The following is a 22814-nucleotide window of genomic DNA, read 5'->3' on the forward strand; positions in this document are numbered from 1 at the left end:
CACCTGCAGAACCACTCCTTTATTGGGGGTGTCTTGCTAATTGCCTATAATTTCCACCTGTTGTCTATTCCATTTGCACAACAGCATGTGAAATGTATTGTCAATCAGTGTTGCTTCCTAAGTGGACAGTTTGATTTCACAGAAGTGTGATTGACTTGGAGTTACATTGTGTTGTTTAAGTGTTCCCTTTATTTTTTTGAGCAGTGTATATTTTTTTTATTTAACCAGGTAGGCCAGTTGAGAAGTTCTCACTTACAACTGCTACCTGGCCAAGATAAAGCAAAGCAGTGCGACAAAAACAACAACAGAGTTACACATGGGATAAACAAACGTGCAGTCAATAACACAATAGAAAAATCTATATACAGTGTGTGCAAATGTAGTAAGATTAGGGAGGTAAAGGCAATAAATAGGCCATAGTAATTAATTACAATTTAGCATTAACACTGGAGTGATAGATGTGCAGATGATGATGTGCAAGTTGAGATACTGGGGTGCAAAAGAGCAAAAAAAGAACAATATGGGGATGAGGTAGTTGGGTGGGCTATTTACAGATGGGCTGTGTACAGGTGCAGTGATCGGTAAGCTGCTCTAACAGCTAATGCTTAAAGTTAGTGAGGGAGATATAAGTCTCCAGCTTCAGTGACTTTTGCAATTCGATCCAGTCATTGGCAGCAGAGAACTGGAAGAAAAGGCGGCCAAAGGAGGTGTTGGCTTTGGGGATGACCAGTGAAATATACCTGCTGGGGCACGTGCTACGGGTGGGTGTTGCTATGGTGACCAGTGAGCTGAGATAAGGCGGGGCTTTACCTAGCAAAGACTTATAGATGACCTGGAGCCAGTGGGTTTGGCAACGGATATGCAGCGAGGGCCAGCCAACGAGACCATACAGGTCGCAGTGGTGGGTAGCATATGGTGCTTTAGTGACAAAATGGATGGCACTGTGATAGAGTACATCCAATTTGCTGAGTAGAGTGTTGGAGGCTATTTTGTAAATGACATCGCCAAAGTCAAGGATCGGTAGGATAGTCAGTTTTACGAGGGTATGTTTGGCAGCATGAGTGAAGGAGGCTTTGTTGTGAAATAGGAAGCTGATTCTATATTTAATTTTGGATTGGAGATGCTTAATGTGAGTCTGGAAGGACGGTTTACAGTCTAACCAGACACCTAGGTATTTGTAGTTGTCCACATATTCTAAGTCAGAACCGTCCAGAGTAGTGATGCTAGTCGGGCGGGTGGGTGCGGGCAGCAATCGGTTGAAGAGCATGCATTTAGTTTTACTAGCATTAAAGAGCAGTTGGATGCTACGGAAGGAGTGTTGAATGGCATTGAAGCTCGTTTGAAGGTTTGTTAAGTGTCCAAAGAAGGGCCAGATACAGAATGGTGTCGTCTGCGTAGAGGTGGATCAGAGAATCACCAGCAGCAAGAGCGATATAATTGATATATACAGAGAAAAGAGTCGGCCCGAGAATTGAACCATGTGGCACCCCCATAGAGACTGCCAGAGGTCCGGACAACAGGCCGTCCGATTTGACACACTGAACTCTATCTGAGAAGTAGTTAGTGAACCAGGCTAGGCAGTCATTTGAGAAACCAAGGCTATTGAGTCTGCCGATAAGAATGCGGTGATTGACAGTGTCGAAAGCCTTGGCCAGGTCGATGAAGAAGGCTGCACAGTGCTGTCTTTTATCGATGGTGTTTATGATACTGTTTAGGACCTTGAGCGTGGCTGAGGTGCATCCATGACCAGCTCGGAAACCAGATTGCATAGCTGAGAAGGTACGGTGGGATTCGAAATGGTCGGTGATCTGTTTGTTAACTTGGCTTTCAAAGACTTTAGAAAGGCAGGGCAGGATGGATATAGGTCTGTGATGAGCATCCTTGGCTGAGACATGAAGACGTGTTAGTTTGACTGATGGGTCTCCTGTTGTCTCCTGTGCACCACACTATGTAACCTTTCAGGTCTCAGACAAGTTGGATTAGATGAGTTTATTAGTCATATGCACAGCGTCGTAATTGCAGGAAACAGTGAATTTCTTAAGCTCCGAGCTCTAACAGTTACTCATCACACGAGCATGGTCAGCGAACCCCTTTGACCTCCTCTTTGATGAGACCCATCCAAGTCACAGGACCAATGCCTAGGCTTTAGCTCAATAGACTAACAGTCTTAACCCAGTCAGTCACGTTAGCGGAGACTTGAACCTAGACTATCTTTAAGACAAAATAACACATGTCAAACTAACATGTCTTCAGGTCTCAGGCAAGGTTCTCATCACGTAAGCATGGATCACCAAACCACGCGAGTAACCTTGCTGGATCTTGAAGACTTGTGTTAGTGTAGCAGATGGGATCTGTGAAACTCTGAAGTGTTGCCCCTTGCACAATTGAAGAAGGCCTTTTTTAATAGCATGATGGGTTGGAACGCTTCAGGAGGGCTGTCACGTGTGTTTGCGAGGCAGATGTCCTGAGTTTCAACTGTAATCGTTAAGCAAGCAGCGTGCCGTCCTTTACATGAACTTCCTGTACTTTTCTCTATAGGCATTCGCTAAATTTGCTAACACAGTCTTGTTATCTACAGGAGACCTGGTTTGAACCCAGTCAGTCACAAGTGCAAGATTAAACAGGGAGTGGAAAGACTATCCTTAGAAGGGCTATGAAGGGGCATTTTAACCTATATTCTTATGGGTCCAAATATATATATTTTTTGTGACACTCCTTTCTAACGCATCCTGTGATCATCATAGCGGGGAATGTCCATGCTCCAGAGAGACTTAGCTTTCAGGAATGGGGTCATAATAGCTAATAGCCAAAATGGCTCAAATGCTAGAGTCAAATTCAGTGTAAGAAAATAAATGGAACATGCCACATTGGCTTCAGAAACTGACAGAAGATTCTGTTACCACAGTAAGCATTTGATTTTATCTGTTTTCCTCGACCTTTCCTGACTGTCAAAGTACCAGGATGTTGTCTCTGGTTTTGAATCTGAATTTAGAGAACTGAATTAAAAGACTGAATCTGAATGCATCTGAGAAGTTGAATATACATGTCTGAAACTTGGATAAACTTGAAATTATATTATGTAAACTTGATACACAGAAAATGTATGCAATATCTACCATATTAAAAATGAATTTATAAATATTGAACTTGAATATTCAATTAAATAGAATTTTAGAACTGAATGCAATATTCAGTTTCAGATCATGAAATACAAGTTACATTTCTGGATTCAATTTTTGCATTACAAATAAAAAAAATATGACATTCAAATACAATATCCTAATACAAATTCTAAATTATGGAATTGAAATACAGTTTCTGTTGTCACTGAAATCGCATCATAGGGGTAGTGGTGTTTCTGTGCTGTGCTGTACAATGTAGGCCTACATTGTATGCCCTCCCGATTTTGATACAAATCATCATGATATCATTCTGCCAGGTAGGTCTACTTTGCAGTCAACATTTATTGGGAAGGTTTGTTGGGAAAGAAATGTTCATTCAAACATCTCTTGATGACTGCATTGCGCATTGCAAAGTTTCAACCTAGACTTCGGACCAAACTTTTTGAATGCAAAGGCCTGCATACCCATTGTTGTCTTAGTTGGCATTTACTGGTAGATATAAGTTGAAACGTCTTTTCAATCCTACCAATGTTGTTCACTATTCTACTTTGATACGCATCAGTCGGGATTAAGAACTGAGTATACGCAATGCCCACTGAAAAAAAATATAGCCCCCCCCATTGGTACGTGCCCGATTTTGATACTTCAACCATGATTACTACAAGTTTATATAGCTGGCTAGACCAATCTCAAAAAAAAATCTTGAGATGGGCTAATTGAGTCACTGTCAGTTACTGACATATCAAGAGAGAAACTGCTGATTCACAACCCCATTTTGAAATTGCACCTTGTATATTCTACTAGTCTAACTCTCAGCAGAGACAATTGAGACCCCCGACTGAGTTCCCCAAAACATTTTGGTGGTCACGGGCCCCCTAGCGGCCAGGGCCCTAAGCAACCGCTAATGTCACTTATACCTGGTGCCGGCCCTGGAGATGGCACTTACTGTGGAACTCGGGTCCTTGTAATTTGCTGTGGGAGAGAGGGGAGGAGTCAGGGGGAGGGGAAAGCCCAGTGGGGAGGGAACAGGGGAGTGCAAAGGCCATTCAGTCTGATGCACACACAGAGAAATACAGACATACACAGAGTGTATGTGCTACCACTAGAGAGAGAGAAAGAGAAATGTAGGCTGTCTGAAAGAGCGACCGAGAGCCCAATGAGAGACCGTTTTACCAAGCCAGCGAAGGAGAAAGAGAGAGAAAGCTATACAGAGCATCGGAGAGAAAGAAAAGGACAGCAAAAGTGGTCAGCTGCTACACCAGTGAGAAGTCTGTCTGTGATAGGTGGCAGAGTGAGTGTGTTGGGAGCAGCGGACTACACGCTTGCTCCCTGAAGAAGGAAATTTATCGGGCTGACTGAGAGAATGTGAGGTGTGCTGTGGGAATTCTGCTGGCTGCGGGAACTGGGAATACTGCGATCAGAAAAGTCTGCTCCCTGTGGATATGTGAATTTTCCTGGACTGTTGTTTTCTTTCAAAACATTCACTCCTCTGTTATCTTTGCTAAAGGAAATTCAAAGCCATTATGCCAACTGGTAAGCAGAATTTATTTCAGGTATTTCTAATGTAGACTGTTTTATGTCCTAGGCCATTTGAGAGCTCTTTCAACTGTAAAGGTTTAACATCAGTTGGTTCTGTATGGTAAAAAAATGGCTCAGGTGTTTGATCTGCAGTCAAAGGTGCAGCAGAGTGTATATTTCTTTATCTTTCATATATATTTTTTTTGTGTGGTAAACTGGGGGCCTTGTGGTATATTGAAAGTCTTTGAAGGTGAATGCCTTGATGGTGTGTCTGGTAGGAATGAGTACTCCTGTTCATGTTTTTATTCACATGGATGTAAGAGCTGGCTCTGTTTTAGTTCCACATGTATTTCTTGCGTCTGGTAAAGGTCATTTGAATGAAACTTGTGTTGTGCTTTTGTCGTCCTTGCTTGTTTGTTGTGTGTTGTATCTAGCCCTCGTATTGCTGTCAGTTGTGGTTGTGTGTTGGCTCCTTTTGTGTGTTGGTGTGATATCTTCTCCCTGCTGACACTGTTGTGTGAAGTATGTGTGACCTCTTTGTGGAATGGTTCTCTCCCCTGTGCTGTGAACAGTGTTTTCTAGTTTTCCTGCTGAGGCAGTTGAATGCAACATGTTTGCTTTTTCACAGGGTTGTTGGTTCTTGATATTGTTGTTGTTCCATTGCAGATTACGAGTGATTATTTAAAATTCAGATCATCCTTAGTTCCTCTCCTGTAATTTCTCCCCCACAGACGTTGTTTGTAGGTAGAGCCTAGTCTCACTGATTTGAGAGGTGGAGATACAGTTGAAGTCGGAAGTTTACATACACCTTAGCCAAATACATTTAAACTCAGTTTTTCTCAATTCCTGACATTAAATCCTAGTAAAAATTCCCTGTCTTAGTTTAGTTAGGATCACCACTTTATTTTAAGAATGTGAAATGTCAGAATAATAGTAGAGTGATTTGTTTTAGCTTTTATTTCTTCCATCACATTCCCAGTGGGTCAGAAGTTTACATGCTACCAAATACTAATTGAGTGTATTGCCTTTAAATTGTTTAACTTGGGTCAAACGTTTTTGGTAGCCTTCCACAAGCTTCACACAATAAGTTGGTGGCATTTTGGCCCATTCCACCTGACAGAGCTGGTGTAACTGAGTCAGGTTTGTACCAGATACACCATGGCTTTTTTATGGCGGTTTTGGAGCACTGGCTTCTTCCTTGCTGAGCGGCCTTTCAGGTTATGTCGACATAGGACTCGTTTTACTGTGGATATAGATACTTTTATACCTGTTTCCTCCAGCATCTTCACAGGGTCCTTTGCTGTTGTTCTGGGATTGATTTGCACTTTTCGCACCAAAGTACGTTCATCTCTAGGAGACAGAACGCGTCTCCTTCCTGAGCGGTATGACTGCTGCATGGTCCCATGGTGTTTATACTTGTGTACTATTGTTTGTACAGATGAACGTGGTACCTTCAGGCGTTTGGAAATTGCTCCCAAGGATGAACCAGACTTGTGGAGGTCTAGGGTGATTTCTTTTGATTTTCCCATGATGTCAAGCAAAGAGGCACTGAGTTTGAAGGTACACCTCCAATTGACTCAAATTATGTCAGTCTACCAGAAGCTTCTAAAGCCATGACATACATTTCTGGAATTTTCCAAGCTGTTTAAAGGCACAGTCAACTTAGTGTATGTAAACTTCTGACTCACTGTAATTGTGATACAGTGAATTATAAGTGAAATAATCTTTCTGTAAACAACTGTTGGAAAAATTACTTGTGTCATGCACAAAGTAGATGTCCTAACCGACTTGCCAAAACTATAGTTTGTTAACAAGAAATTTGTGGAGTGGTTGAAAAACGAGTTTTAATGACTTCAACCTAAGCGTATGTAAACTTCCGACTTCAACTGTATATCCGGTATAGATACTTTCCTGTCAGTCAATGGAGGAAGCTTCTCACTGAGGCTGTTGACAGAAGTTTATACTCAAATAATGTTTTCTGTGTAAAAGTGTCTGTTTGCTAAATTGACATGGATTTATTTCCATGCAATGTTTCTATGTAGAGTTTATTTTTCGCATGGGCCATGAATGGGCTATGTCAGTGGTGTAGTGCCTGGAGAAGTGGGTACTCTAATTTAGCAAAATAAAATCCTAACCAGCATGCCCGGGGAAGGGAAGGCCAACCCAACCTGTACTGTGCAAGTAGGCTAATAGTAGGCCTACTAATTGAATCAGATACATTAGGCTGTCAGTTAAGTCATAAATTCAGAGGTTTTTAAAAACAACCAAATTGGGTGTTCTAAGTCCACAACAATGCGTGAACCACATCGGGATGACTTTTGAGGTCTGGGAAAAATGTAAGACATTTTTATTTTTCATGTAGTTACCCTTTAATTAAACTGTGCTGCAGGCACCTAGCAATGTTGTGTGGTTAGCATTGTTTCTGTAGCACACATGAGATGGAGTTTGCAAAAGAAATGGTCACTGGATTGATGCAAATAATCATGGTATCATTCTGCCAGGTAGGCATAGGCTACTTTGTAGCTTCTTAACATTTAATAGAGGTGGTTTCTGGGAAAGCCTTTCCATCTACCAGAAGATGGTTAGGTCTATCATTAGCATCACTATATTTTTCCTGTTTCTTCATTGTTTGAAACCTGGACATTTTACTTCATATTATGAGGCATGTCTTACCTTGCTTCAAAGTAACCTATAGCCAAAATACCACCATAGAAACGTGGCGGCAATTATTTTATAAAGGCTTTCATGTATACGCTGTCCTGTTCTTTCATTGTCTGGCAGCCAAAGACATTTTCCTAGTCATATATCAACCCATAATAGTTGCTGCATCTTTAGAGTTTCCCTCTTTCTAAACTTCTAACGGATATTTCCATCTCTGTCTGTGAAACGGCTTGTATGTGCATGGTGTTTTCCCGCAATTGCATTTTGTAACATTTGCGCGAAGGCCCACTGGCCGTGTGCCTATTTGCTGCAATGCCGTATACCCTCCACTGTACACCATTGGGCTATGTTGACTCTCTTTTTAAATGGTGTGTTATTTAATTTCTCCATCTCTGCACTCCTGGTATCTCAGAGGGCCTTTTGTTAGTTGGTGTGTGTTGGTTTCCTCTCCGTACCTGCCTGTCTGTCTGTTTGACAAAGTAGCTCTTTGGGTAGTGCTGAAATGCCATTCTGCAGCCCATGACCCAAATTAGAGCCCTCAGGGGTGGCAGGAAGGGCGCGAGGAGTTGAGGCAGGGGGGCTAGAGGGGGGCATAATTACTATTGAGAGGCTCAGTGGACAATACACCACCAACCTACCCCAGCTCAGTAGGACATCTGCCCCCATACTTAGCTAGCCGTGCTGGGGTAGGGATGGGGGAGGGAGCATGGTGGGAGGGTGGGAGGTCAATTTGGGGGAAATTGCTCAAACAAAACAAATCAATATCTTCCCCTTTCACCCTCAAAAGCTCTCATGTCTATTGCTGTGTGTATTGTTGAATAGAGGTCGACCGATTATGATTTTTCAATGCCGATTATTGGAGGAACAAAAAAAAGCCGATACCGATTAATCGGCCGGTATTTGTTTATTTATTTATTTATTTATTTATTTGAAATAATGACAATTACAACAATACTGAATGAACACTTATTTTAACTTAATATAATACATAAATACTATCAATTTAGCCTCAAATAAATAATGAAACATATTCAATTTTTGGTTTAAATAATGCAAAAACAAAGTGTTGGAGAAGAAAGTAAAAGTGAAATATGTGCCATGTAAAAAAAGCTAACGTTTAAGTTCCTTGCTCAGAACATGAGAACATATGAAAGCTGGTGGTTCCTTTTAACATGAGTCTTCAATATTCCCAGGTAAGAATTTTTAGGTTGTAGTTATTATAGGAATTATAGGACTATTTCTCTCTATACGATTTGTATTTCATATACCGTTGACTATTGGATGTTCTTATAGGCACTTTAGTATTGCCAGTGTAACAGTATAGCTTCCGTCCCTCTCCTCGCTCCTACCTGGGCTCGAACCAGGAACACATCGACAACAGCCACCCTCAAAGCAGCGTTACCCATGTAGAGCAAGGGGAACAACCACTCCCAAGTCTCAGAGCGAGTGACGTTTGAAATGATATTAGCGCGCACCCGGCTAACTAGCTAGCCATTTCGCATCGTTTACACCAGCCTAATCTCGGGGGTTGATAGGCTTGAAGTCATAAACAGTGCTATGCTTGAAGAATTGCGAAGAGCAGCTGGCAAAACGCACGAAGGTGCTGTTTGAATGAATGCTTACGAGCCTGCTGCTGCCTACCATCGCTCAGTCAGACTGCTCTATCAAATATCAAATCATAGACTTAATTATAACATAATAACACACAGAAATACGAGCCTTTGGTCATTAATATGGTCGAATCCGGAAACTATCATTTCGAAAACGAAACGTTTATTATTTCAGTGAAATACGGAACCATTCCGTATTTTATCTAATGGGGGGCATCCCTAAGTCTAAATATTCCTGTTACATTACACAAACTTCAATATTATGTCATAATTATGTACAATTCTGGCAAATTAATTACTGCCTTTGTTAGGAATAAATGGACTTCACAGTTCGCAATGAGCCAGGCGGCCCAAACTGCTGTATATACCCTGACTGCTTGTACGGAACGCAAGAGAAGTGACACAACTCCCCTAGTTATAAGAAATTCATGTTAGCAGACAATATTAACTAAATATGCAGGTTTAAAAATATATACTTGTGTATTGATTTTAAAGAAAGGCATTGATGTTTATGGTTAGGTACATTGGTGCAACGACAGTGCTTTTTTCGCAAATTCGCAAAATGATAAGTTTAATGCTAGCTAGCAACTTACCTTGGCTTCTTGCTGCCTTCGCGTAACAGGTAGTCAGCCTGCCAAGCAGGCTCCTCGTGGAGTGCAATGTAAGGCAGGTGGTTAGAGCGTTGGACTAGTAACCGGAAGGTTGCAAAAACGAATCCCCGAGGTGACAAGGTAAAAATCTGTTGTTCTGCCCCTGAACAAGGCAGTTAACCCCCGTTCCTAGGCCGTCATTGAAAATAAGAATGTGCTCTTAATCTGACTTGCCTAGTTAAATAAAGGTGTAAAAAAAAAAACGATTACCGATTGTTATGAAAACTTGAAATCGACCCTAATTAATCGGCCATTCCGATTAATCGGTCGACCTCTATTGTTAAAAGAGAGGTAGGGAGACCGAGGGAGGCTGTGGACGGCAAGCACAGGCTAGTGGGACAGATGCAGACATTAATAATGTGGGAAGTTGTAAGGGATACATACTAGTGAGAGAGAGAAGTGAAAATCTATGTCAGGCTTGATGAGAGGGAGGGATAGGATAGGATCGCAACGATTTCAGTTCCTATGGTGTGGATTTCTGTGTGGTGGTGAGATCCAATCACTTTTGAGAATAAGCCCAGTATGTCACATAGTCATAGGAAGGGCGAGAGTGTGCGCCAGGGGGCTTGTTGGTGTCCCAAAGGTGTTTGTGTGTCTGTCTGAATACAGCAACTCTCTCTGCTTTCAGCTATACCACCCCCCCCCGAGCCCTCTCCCACTGTTTTAATAACACAGAATTAACACTACACTAATGTGTCCATACTATTATTTTCATGTTATAGACACTACTAAGATACGAGGTGTTCATCTGTTGTTATACACACTTCAGAAAGTATTTAGTCCCCTTGACTTTTTACACATTTGGTTACGTTACAATCTATTCTAAAAATGTATTAAATAAATGTTTTCCCTTATCAATCTGCACACAATACCCCATAATGACAAAGCGAAAACAGGTTTGTAAAATAAAAATAAAAAAAGTATTAAAAATAAAAAAATTCAGACCCTTTGTTATGAGGCTCCAAATTGAGCTTGGGTGCATCCGTTACAACTTGATTGGAGTCCACCTGTGGTAAATTCAATTGATTGGACATAATTTGGAAAGGAACACACCTGTCTGTATAAGGTCCCACAGTTGATATTGCGTGTCAGAGCAAAAACCAAGCCATGAGCTCAAAGGAATTGTCCGTAGAGCTCAGAGACAGGATTGTGTCGGCACAGATCTGGGGAAGTGTAACCAAAACATTTCTGCACCATTGAAGGTCCCCAAGAATGCCCACAGTGCCCTCCATCATTCTTAAATGGAAGAAGTTTGGAAACACCAAGACTCTTCCTAGAACTGGCTGCCCGGCCAAACTGAGCAATCTGGGGTGAAAGGCCTTGGTCAAGAACCAATGGTTACTCTGACAGAGCTCCAGAGTTCCTCTGTGGAGATGGCAAAACCTTCCAGAAGGATAACCATCTATGCAGCACTCCACCAGTCAGGCTGTTATGGTAGAGGGGCCAGACAGAAGCCACTCCTCAGTAAAAGGCACATGACAGCCCGCCTGGAATTTGCCAAAAAGCACCTAAAGGATTTAGGATTTTGAGAAACAAGGTCTGATGAAACCAAGATTGAACTCTTTGGCCTGAATTCCAAGCATCTTGTTTGGAGGAAACTTGGCACCATCCCTATGGTGAAGCATGGTGGTGGCAGCATCATGCTGCGGGGATGTTTTTCTGCGGCAAGGACTGGGAGACTATTCAGAATCGAGGGTAAGATGAACTGAGCAAAGTACAGAGAGATCCTTGATGAAAACCTAATCAAGAGCACTCAGGACCTCAGACTGGGGCAAAGGTTCATCTTTCAACACGACGACAACCCTAAGCACGCAGCCAGGACAATGCAGGAGTGGCTTCTGGACAAGTCTCTGGATGTCCTTGAGTGGCCCAGCCAGAGCCTGAACTTGAACCCGGTCGAACATCTCTGGAGAGACCTGAAAATAGCTGTGCAGCGACGCTCCCCATCCAACCTGACAGAGCTTGAGAGGATCTGCAGAGAAGAATGGGAGAAACTCCACAAATCAAGGTGTGCCAAGCTTGTAGCGTCATACCCAAAAAGACTCGAGGCTGTAATCTCTGTCAAAGGTGCTTCAACAAAGAAGTGAGTAAAGGCTATGAATACTTATGTAAATGTGATAATGAATTTTATTTATTTATTTTACATTTGCAAACATTTCTAAAAACCTGTTTTTGCTTTGTCATTATGGGGTATTGTGTGTAGATTGATTCTGGGAAAAAATATTGAATCCATTTCAGATTAAAGCTGTAACGTAACAATGTGTAATAAGTCAAGGGGTCTGAATTAGTGATCCATCGATATTACATTTTTGGCCGAAACCAATATCCCATATTTTCCTCGCCAAAAAAAAGAATATTTCAAATTGTTGCGGCATTTTAAGCATTCTAGTACAGTTAAATAGTTAACACACACATGGATGCAGCGGTCTAAGGCACTGCACTACAGTCCCTGGTTCGAATCCAGGCTGTATCACATCCAGCCGTGATTGGGAGTCTTATATGGCGGTGCACAATTTGGCCCAGCGTCGTCTGGGTTTGGCCGGGGTAGGCTGTCATTGTAAATAAGAATTTGTTCTTAACTGACTTGCCTAGTTAAGCAAAGGTTACACACACACACACACACACACACACACACACACGACCAAAAAGTTATTTTGTTGGCATTAACGTATGTCCCCATTACCAGTAAAACATAATCAAAACCTATTTCTTTCACTTACTTGGAATGCCGTTTGGGTCTATTTGACGTGTCAAATAAGCTTGTTGACCAATCAGGACCTGAATATGACTGCACGTCACATAATTATTTAACACGTTCATACATTTTTTACGTAGTTATTACACATTGATTACACTATCACTGTTAAATGTCACAACGATTCATCGATACATATGCTATGATGCTGGTAAAGTTGTCTCGTGCACCTACAGTGCTGGTCATTTAAAGAAAAGCTAGCTAGCTCATGGATGCAAACAATGTTCTTTCCCAAAACATTGCAAAACGACATCTGTTTCAGTAGCTATATAGTTAGCTAGATAACTTCATAGCTAGGTGCCATCATCTGAAATAACCCTAATTTATAAAACAGTTGTTATTTGATTAATGGTGGTTGGACCCATCTGTGAAGCTAGCCACAATAAGGATTAGCCACAATAGTGGACTTTGTGGTTATCCTTCAAAATAAAAGTATGTAATTGACAGTGATGCAAATGAATACAAATAGTAGAAAAATGCCATAATTGATAATTTAATATAATTTTATATAACATATATAACATATATAACATATATAACAATTTTATATAACATTCCAACCAAGCTAAACGAGGTTGGAATGTTATATAAAAAAAAATCAACAAAAGATAATTTGTTCATTTGACAATGTGTTGAAATCACACTGGATGTATTATACTTTTAGAATTGCTTTGGGTGCATACTTATTTCAATGTACAGCCTTACCTATGGGTTGTAGATCAATGACATGGGGTATCAGTCTCCTCAGTGACACCCAGAGAACATTCGTGTCGTAGCTCTTATTGCGGAAGTCTGAAACAACTGAATTAAGCCACATTTATTGTCAACCTATGGGTATTGAACACTATTCCTGAGGAAAAACAATACTGCGTGGATGTTTTAATTCTGAGGAAGAGGTTGGGAAAAAATATCTTGGGTATTGAGTAGACCGATACCCCATTTCATTGATCCCCAATCCTTAGGTAAAGCTGTACACTGCAATATGAATGTCAATACATACATGGGGAGGGGATTTCACACAGTCACAGTCCCACGACAAGAGCTACAACGCTAATATTTGCATAAACTCTTCACAGTTGTGTTCTGTGGGTGTCAACGAGTAGACTGATACCCCATTTCATTGCTTCTCATTCCAACCTTGTTTAACATGATCTAGTCTAAATATGGCATGATTCCACCAATTGTAACCTTCTGCATCACTTTCAAAGGAGGTACATTTATTTTGAAGGCAAACCGCAAATTCCACTATTGTGCCTAATCCTTATTGTGGCTAGCTTCACAACACATAACCCAGTCCGGTAGAGCCTCACTAGCCAGATGAAGCTAGCTGGCTGCTTACAACATTAGCTTTGGGTAACAGGGTTAAGTAGCTGGCTAGCTATTTATTTTCATGAACTGAAGTTCAATTTAAATAGGCGAACAAATGCCTACCTAGCTAATACTTACAAGGATTCCTAAATCATTGCTAAGAATAATGAAAATGACTGCAGTTTCTACTGGTCATTGTTTTCAGGCTGGTTGTATTGGTGCTAGCTAGGTACCAAGCTAAAGCTAGCTACCCCAGAAGTTGCGGTCGACGAATTAATGCTTTATCATCAATGTGGTATTGTAAACACATCGTTCGTGGCCGGTTGTTGCTTGTCTGCAGGCTTTTTTGTACAGCTTTGACAATGATACTGATAGTGGTGGCGCTTGGCTTGCACGTGCAAATTCAGAACACACAACATTCTATAATAGAACTGTCAAAATTGACATGTCAAATTTAAAGCTTATTTGACTCGTCAAATAGTGTTATTTGACGTGTATCGTTTTTGACACGCGAAGACCCAAACGGCGTTCCATAGTATGGAGTGAAGCAAATAGCAGTGACGCTATTCATGTGTAACTCCGGTAGGCGAAAGCCAACATCACCCATGACAGAGAACGGTTGATTGTCAAGGGCAAAGAATTCCAAAGAATTCCACTTTGAGTTGTCTCGCTGAAATTTTCTTACTCTTTCAAATGACTGCTCGACTTGTTGACTGCTCGATCCACACAGCAGACATTGTGGGCTAGGTTAGGAATGCTCTGTTGCACGTGTAGCACAACATTTTATGTGGCATCATTATGTCATGTACCTACGTTATATAGGTATGCACGTCAGCTTTGACATCTGTTTTGCACATTGCTGTTAAACTAAATATCGGGCCGATACCAATGTTGGCATTTTTAGCTAATATCGGCCGATTCCAATATGTTCACCAATATATCGTGCATCCGAATGCACTGTATATTGCCCACAGTTATTTAATCATCCCTGTGGGCAGCTCGTGCCTGGGTTTCCCTTTGTAATCCGTGATAGTTTACAAGCCCTCTCACATCCGACAAGCGTCAGAGCCGGCGTAGTAGGATTCAATCTTAGTCCTGTATTGACGCTTTGCCTGTTTTGATGGCTCGTTGGAGGTCGTAGCGGGATTTTTACAAGCGTCCGGATTAGTGTTCGGCTCCTTGAATGCCGCAGCTTTAGCCTTTTAGCTCGGTGTGGATGTTGCCTGTAATCCATGGCTTCTGTTTGGAATATGCACGTGCGGTCACTGTGGGGACGACACACTTATAATTTAGTATTTTATTTATTTAACCAGGTAAGTTGACTGAACACATTCTCATTTACCACAACGACCTGGGGAATAGTTACAGGGGAGAGGAAGGGGATGAATGAGCCAATTTCGAAGCTGGGGATGATTAGGTGACCGTGATAGTATGAGGGCCAGATTGAGAATTTAGCCAGGACACCAGGGTTAACACCCTTATTACACTTAAAATAAGTGCCATGGGATCTTTTAGTGACCACAGAGAGTCAGGACACCTGTTTTAACATCCAACCAAAAGACTACATTCTACACACGGCAATGACTCCAATCACTGCCCCCGGGGCATTGGGATCATCTTTTCTTTCATTTTTTTGTAAAGAATGCCTCCTACTGGCCCTTCCAACACCACTTAATGAAGCCGGTGACTGATGTTGTAAACTCTTCAATATTATCGGGTGAAACCTGGAACATATTCCAGTCCTGTAGCTTAGCATCCACTTCATCGGACCACTTTCGTATTCCTGTACTTCCTGTTTTTAGTTTTTTCTTGTAAGCAGGAATCATGATTTGATTTTGATTTGAGCCTTGTGTGTGTTTCCGCCCACCATCAATATGTGTGTGCACGTGCATGGCTTGCTTGGCTGCCTGTATAGAGATCTAATGAGTTTACCTTGTTGTCTCTGTGCCAGAGAGACAGTGGTTTATGATCAGTATCATCTCCAGTGTTTAGTCATGACAGGCCCTCTTCAGGTTGAAATACTGTCGTGCAGATGTTGTTGTTGTTGCAGCATGCTCATGCAGAGCCAAAGCATTAAGTGTGGAATGTTCTTTTTTTTTTACCCACTCTGACACACACGCATGCGAGTGTGCATGAACACACATGCAATCTCTGAAGTTCACTATGATTCTCTCTATCTCTCTTTTCCGCTCTCTTTTTCTTTCTATGTCTAACGTCTGTTCTGTAATGTATGGCCCACTCATGGCAGGTGTGTGTCGGGTATTCTCTCTCCTACTCTCTCTATTCCTTCAGTTCCTTTTGGATTCATTGGGCTGCAGTGTGAAATCCTGAGTGACACTTTAAGTTGTTAAACGTCGGTGAAGATCAGCCCTGCATCTCTATCAGAGAGAGAGAGAGAGACACTTGGAGGACAATATTTCAGAGCCAGAGAGAGAAGAGTGGATCCACTCCAAGGTGTTTATTAGATCCATACTAGCCTAAATATCCTGATAGGTTGTAGATAAGTCTAATAGTGCAACACTAAGTTAAACTTTCAAGGGAGGACTCCAAACAGTGGGGGGGAAAGGAGGGAACGAAAGGAAGGGTGGCATTTGTGACAGATTTTTTTCCCTCTTTTTTTCTCTGTCTCGTGTTCTCTCCCTCTTGGGTTAGTCCTTATCTGATTTAATCACATTTAAAACTGTTACCATAACGTTGCAAAGGCGGAGAGACTGCTGTAACTCACGGCAACGCCTTTGGCCTATTACAGCTACTCATGTCCCTATGAGTGTCCTCTGCCCCTCCTCCCAGGCCCAATACGCACTATTTGTACTTGGATGTTGTTGTTACTTGTTTTTGTTTGTGTTTAACTCTGTTATTGCAGACACCATCCATAATGATTGACTGTCACCACAGATTTAGTGCAATGAGTAGAGGGCAGTAAACAATTGTGTGGCATAGACACTGCTACCAGTTGGCACTGTTGTTCTTCTCTATTGTCCATGCGGAAAACAAGAAAGCACAAGGTTGATGGAAGGGGAATGTGTGGTCAGACCCTGCCCAGTCAGAGGTGCTCCTCTCTGGGGTGAAGAAACCACATTTAGCCCCTTGGTGAGAGAAGGGCTGGAATTTATTCTGACTTGATTAAGAACCCAGTCCCAGATTCTCTCTACTTTCTCTGTTGTCCCGCTCTATATATATTGTAGCTCTATGTATAGACTGACTCCTTGGTATGATAGGACAGCACATTGTGGATTCACCTTGATAAGATCCGGGTGAAATCCCCTTTAACCTCTGATGACCAAGCTATGAGAGGAGAGGTCTGTTCATGGCACTCTTACGGCTCCCACAGCACTCATTTAGCACTTCATATCAATATCAGAACTGTTTATCTGTCATATAGCTCATATAAAGTTTATGGACTTAAGATTTCAAGTAACAGTTGTGATTGACATGTTGTTTACCAGTGTAAGAGAACTGTTAGTGTGGGTGAACATCTAGAGATTTGAGAAAGTGAACTAGGCTTGGCCCACTCATGTTCTCTGCATTCTATGTGTCCTAGTCTGTAAGTATATATGCTCTGCCGTGTGTGTATATTTTTATATGGGAAAGTATATGCTTGGAGTGGTTCGGAATGACCCTCAGAATCCCTCTGGAATCTGCAGGGCTACTTATAGGGAATGTTGGACTTGGCAAAGCTGTTAGGGGAGCCATTATGACTTCCTAAACATCATGTCTCTATGGATATCACTGACATGGAAGACCTGAAGAGGTGACAGTTATATTTATGAGTTGGGGGAAATGAGGTAGGAAGGAGGAAAGTAATGAATTAATGATTGGAGGGAGGGAGTGCGAGATGGGGAGAGGGGGAAAAAGTCAGATGGAGAAAGGAAGAGGGTGAGAAAAGTGAGGAAGAAAAGAGGAGAGGGACACGGGGAGAAAGAAAACAAGGGAGGGGTAGGGGAGGTCTAGAGCTCACAGGCCAGGCCATTGTCCTGAATGGAGCTGAATTAAATTACGTCATGTTTTAGACTGAGTCTCTAAGCAGTAGCACTCAACAAGGGTATTGGGGGAAGGGGGAAGGGCTTCCTCCATTTCTCCCTCTCCTTTTTTTATCCTTCCCCTCTTTCTTCTCTATTTTGTCTCTCCATCTTAACTTTCTTTCTCTCTCCTTTCCTTGGGCTCAGACAGATTTGATAGATTAGATATGAATGCGGGAGCTGCTTGTGGATGTTTGTTATTTTGGCGGGTGGGATCATGGTGGTAGGTAGAGAGGCTGAGGTGTGCATGGAGTGTGTGTGTGTGTTGGGGGGGTCCTTTGTGTAGTGAGAGATCTGACGGATGAAAGCTGACTCAGGCTGTATTGTGATAGAGGGGGGAGAGAGAAAAGGGAGAGATAGAAAAGATAGAGAGAGGGCTGCAGCTGCTCTATACACCCTATACAGACCTGATTCTATGTGTCATCTGCTGACTACGAAGGCACAAGTCTCATACAGCAGCCATAGGACATCTGACTGTCAGTCATCCTTCAGAATCACCTATATTCGCCAAATACATTTGCATGTACAGGAATTTGACTCGTGAAATGGTGCTGCCACAACAAACAGAATATACGGACAGACAGTAAACAGAATATACAGACAGTAAACAAACAGAATATACGGACAGACAGTAAACAGAATATACAGACAGTAAACAAACAGAATATACGGACAGACAGTAAACAGAATATACAGACAGTAAACAAACAGAATATACGGACAGACAGTAAACAGAATATACAGACAAGATAGAGACACAGAATCAACACAATCCAGTATGTACACAACACACAGCAAAAAACGATGGACTACACTATGAACACACTAAGCTACGTTATGAATTGTGCCTGTATATACAGTATGAACAAATGAGGCATTTTACAGGATGATGTGCAATAGAGTAAATATATTGTGTATATAGGGTCTATTGAGATTAACTAAATGTATATTATGCTATAACATTACGTTTCATTGTGCTCCTGTAACTCATACCACATTCATATGTGTTAATGTGTTATGAAGCTTCAGCACTTGTTGATGGAGCACATGAGGCTGTGAAGGTTCTGAAGGATGGGGAATCACAGATCTCACGGTTGTTTGTTGACCTCTCCCGGGTGAAGGGCACTTCAGCTGGCCATAAAGTGTGTGACTGAAGTAGACTTGTAACAGTGCCTTCAGAAAGTATTCACACCCCTTGACTTTGTCCACATTTTGTTGTGTTACAGCCTGAATTTGAAATGGATTAAATTGAGATTTTGTGTCACTGGCCTACACACAATACCCCATAATGTCAAAGTAGAATTATGTTTTTTAGAAATTTCAACAAACTAATTTAAAGCTGAAATGTCTTGAGTCAATACATATTCAACCCCTTTGTTATGGCAAGCCTAAATAAGTTTAAGAGTAAACATTTGCTTAACAAGTCACATAATATGGACTAACTGTGTGCAACAATAGTGATTAACAGGATTTTTGAATGACTACCTTATCTCTGTACCCCACACACACACGATTATCTGTAACGTCCCTCAGTTGAGCAGTGAATTTCAAACACAGATTCAACCACAAAGACCAGGGAGGTTTTCCAATGCCTTGCAAAGAAGGGCACCTATTGGTAGATGGGTTGAAATAAAATTAAAAGCAGACATTGAATATCTCTTTGAGCATGGTGAAGTTATTCATTACATTTTGGATGGTGTATCAATACACCCAATCACTACAAAGATACAGGTGTCCTTCCTAACTCAGTTGCCTGAGAGGGAGGAAACCACTCGGGGATTTCAACTTAAGGCCAATGGTGATTTTAAAACAGTTACAGAGTTTAATGGCTGTGATAGGAGAACAATGAGGATGGATCAACAACATTGTAGTTACTCCACAATACTAACCTAATTGACAGAGTGAAAAGAAGGAAGCCTGTACAGAATAAAACTTTTCCTAAATGTGAAAAGAAGGAAACCTGTACAGAATAAAATTATTCCAAAATATGCGTCCTGTTTGCAATAAGGGACTAAAGTAAAACTGAAAAGAAATTAACTTTGTTGTGAATACAAAGTGTTATGTTTCGGGCAAATCTAACACAACACATCACTGAGTACCACTCTTCATATTTTCAAGCATGGTGGCGGCTGCATCAGGTTATGGGTATGCTTGTCATCGGCAAGGACTATGGGGTTTATATAGATAAAAATGCATTTAATAGAGCTAAGCACAGGTTAAATCCTAGAGGAAAACCTGGTTCAGTATGCTTTCCAACAGACACAGGGAGACAAATTCACCTTTCAGCAGGACAGTAACCTAAAACACAAGGCCAAATATACACTGCCGGTCAAAAGTTTTAGAACACCTACTCATTCAAGGGTTTTTCTTATTTTTTTTTTACTCTGTTCTACATTGTAAAATAATAGTGAAGACATCAAAACTATGAAATAACACACATGGAATCATGTAGTTAAAAAAGTGTTAAACAGCCACCTTTTGCCTTGATGACAGCTTTGCACACTCTTGGCATTCTCTCAACAAGCTTCACCTGGAATGCTTTTCCAACAGTCTTGAAGGAGTTCCCACATATGCTGATCATTTTCCTTCACTCTGCAGTCCAACTCATCCCAAACCATCTCAATTGGGTTGATGTCTGGGGATTGTGGAGGCCAGATCATCTGATGCAGCACTCCATCACTCTCCTTCCTGGTCAAATAGCCCTTACACAGTCTGGAGGTGTGTTGGGTCATTGTCCTGTTGAAAAACAAATGATAGTCCCACTAAGCTAAAAAAAACAGATGGGATGGCTTATCGCTGCAGAATGCTGTGGTAGCCATGCTAGTTAAGTTTGGCTTGAATTCTAAATAAATCACAGACAGTGTCACTAGCAAAGCACCCCCACACTATCACACCACCTCTTCCATGCTTTATGGTGGGAAATACACATGCGGAGATCATCCGTTTACCCACACTGCATTTCACAAAGGCGGTGGTTGGAACCAAAAATCTCCAATTTGGACTCAAGACCAAAGGACACATTTCCACCGGTCTTATGTCCATTGCTCGTGTTTCTTGGCCCATGCAAGTCTCTTCTTATTATTGTTGTCCTTTAGTAGGGGTTTCTTTGCAGCAATATGACAACAAAGACCTGATTTACACTGTCTCCTCTGAACAGTTGATATTGAGATGTCTTACTTGAACTCAGTGAAGCATTTATTTGTGCTGAAATTTCTGAGGCTGGTACCTCTAATGAACTTATCCTCTGCAGCAGAGGTAACTCTGGGTCTTCTGTTTCTGTGGCGGTCCTCATGAGAGCCAGTTTCATCATAGCGCTTAATGGTTTTTGTGACTGCACTTGAAGAAACTTTCAAAGTTCACGCAATGTTCCATATTGACTAACCTTCATGTCTTAAAGTAATGATGGACTGTCATATTCTCTTTGCTTATTTGAGTTGTTCTTGCCATAATATGAACTTGGTCTTTTACCAAATAGGGCCATCTTCTGTATACCCCCTACCCTGTCACAACACAACTGATTGGCTCAAACGCATTAAGAAGGAAAGAAATTCCATAAATTAACTTTTAACAAAGCACACCTGTTAATTGAAATGCATTCCAGGTGACTACCTCATGAAGCTGGTTGAGAGAATGCCAAGAGTGTGCAAAGCTATCATCATGGCAAAGGGTGGCTATTTGAAGAATCTCATAAAATATATTTTGAATTGTTTAACACTTTTTTTGGTTACTACATGATTCCATATGTGTTATATTGTACAATTCAGGTGTGCACAGCTCTTAGAGACTTTCCCAGAAAGACACACAGCTGTAATCGCTGCCAAACGTGATTCTAACATGTATTGACTCAGGGGTGTGAATACTTATGTAAATGAGATATTTCTCTTTCATTTTCAATAAATTTGCAAAAAAATGTAGGCCTGGGCTTTGTGTTCTTATTGAGTTAGCCTAAATGTAAGCCAGATTCTGAGAGCCACTGGTTCACTGTGTTGCTGTTCTGTCATGAAAGGCAGAGCTCGCAGCACTAATACCCAGTCTAATCCTTAAACACACAGACACACACACAGACACACACACAGACACACACACAGACACACACACAGACACACACACAGACACACAGACTTAGACATGCACACGCAACTGGAGAAACGGTACCAACTCTGAGGCTTTAGGCCTGTAATTAGAGATAATTTACACAGATCAGGTTGAACATAATCTGGGCTGAAGATAACCCCAACCCCCCTGCCCACCTCACTCACTCTCTCTACTTGTTCTAGTCACATTTTACCACTGTTACTCACACAGAGTTTGGGTGTGCAGTGTGCAAGCGCGCGTGTAACAGGTTAGGTGTGTCCCGAACAGGGGGTCTGGTAGGTGCAGGGGAAGGGCTGGGTAAACAGAAGTAAGTAAGTCTTCGTCTGTTGTTTGGTTTTCACTAGGGGTAGAAACACATGGTTTCTTTGTGAATGTTGCTGGCCCATGTCTAATAGCTCTAATGGCTATAAGGAGTCCCACTAAAACCATTAGCTCAGTTAGCCTTATCTCAGGGGTAATAAACCAAATGCATGTAAGAAACACACACACGAAACACACTGCGAGTTTTTCCAATCTCATGGGTGTAAGTACCGTGGAGTGGAGAAGCGTTGAGGTTGCCTCTCACCTGACTCACCATCTCCCTGCTCGCTCTCCCTCCCTCTGCTGAGAAAAGGGGACACAGTCTCCCAGCTGATGGTGAAACTCAAGTCACTGCATTATTTCTGCCTCATGCACCAATTCATGTTGTTTCTCCTATGACCAGAGAAAGTGAAATATTCCTTGATATTAGACACAAGCTGCTAATAAGTTTACTTTAGTATACTCATTCATTGCAGCTGCAGTTCTGGTTGTAGCATGAGTGGAAGTAGGGAGAATGCACATTACATAAGTCCCACAGTTGACAGTGCATGTCAGAGTAAAAACCAAACCATGAGGTCGAAGGAATTGTCTGTAGAGCTCCGAGACAGGATTGTGTCGAGGCACAGATCTGGGGAAGGGTACCAAAACTTGTCTGCCGCATTGAAGGTCCCCAAGAACACAGTGGCCTCCATCATTCTTAAATGGAAGAAGTTTGGAACCTCCAAGACTCTTCCTGGAGCTGGCCGCCCGGCCAAACTGAGCAATCGGGGGAGAAG

The 22814-nt window shown here is 41.7% G+C and overlaps 1 protein-coding gene across 3 annotated transcripts in view; it reads left to right on the plus strand.

The window, feature by feature from the left end:
• Window positions 1-22814, plus strand: part of LOC106607972 (pleckstrin homology domain-containing family G member 1) — a 127617-nt gene that overhangs the window by 64024 nt on the left and 40779 nt on the right. The window contains exon 1 of one of the 3 annotated variants that reach the window (XM_014205510.2): window positions 4153-4655. The exons of the other annotated variants lie outside the window; for them this stretch is intronic. Within the exon in view, the coding sequence (XP_014060985.1) occupies window positions 4646-4655 (10 nt within the window). The 5' untranslated portion in view covers window positions 4153-4645. Of the gene's footprint in view, window positions 1-4152; window positions 4656-22814 lie in introns of those variants that run through there. 3 annotated transcript variants of the gene reach the window in all.

Source organism: Salmo salar, chromosome ssa06, assembly GCF_905237065.1.
Source record: "Salmo salar chromosome ssa06, Ssal_v3.1, whole genome shotgun sequence".
Lineage (NCBI taxonomy): Eukaryota > Metazoa > Chordata > Actinopteri > Salmoniformes > Salmonidae > Salmo > Salmo salar.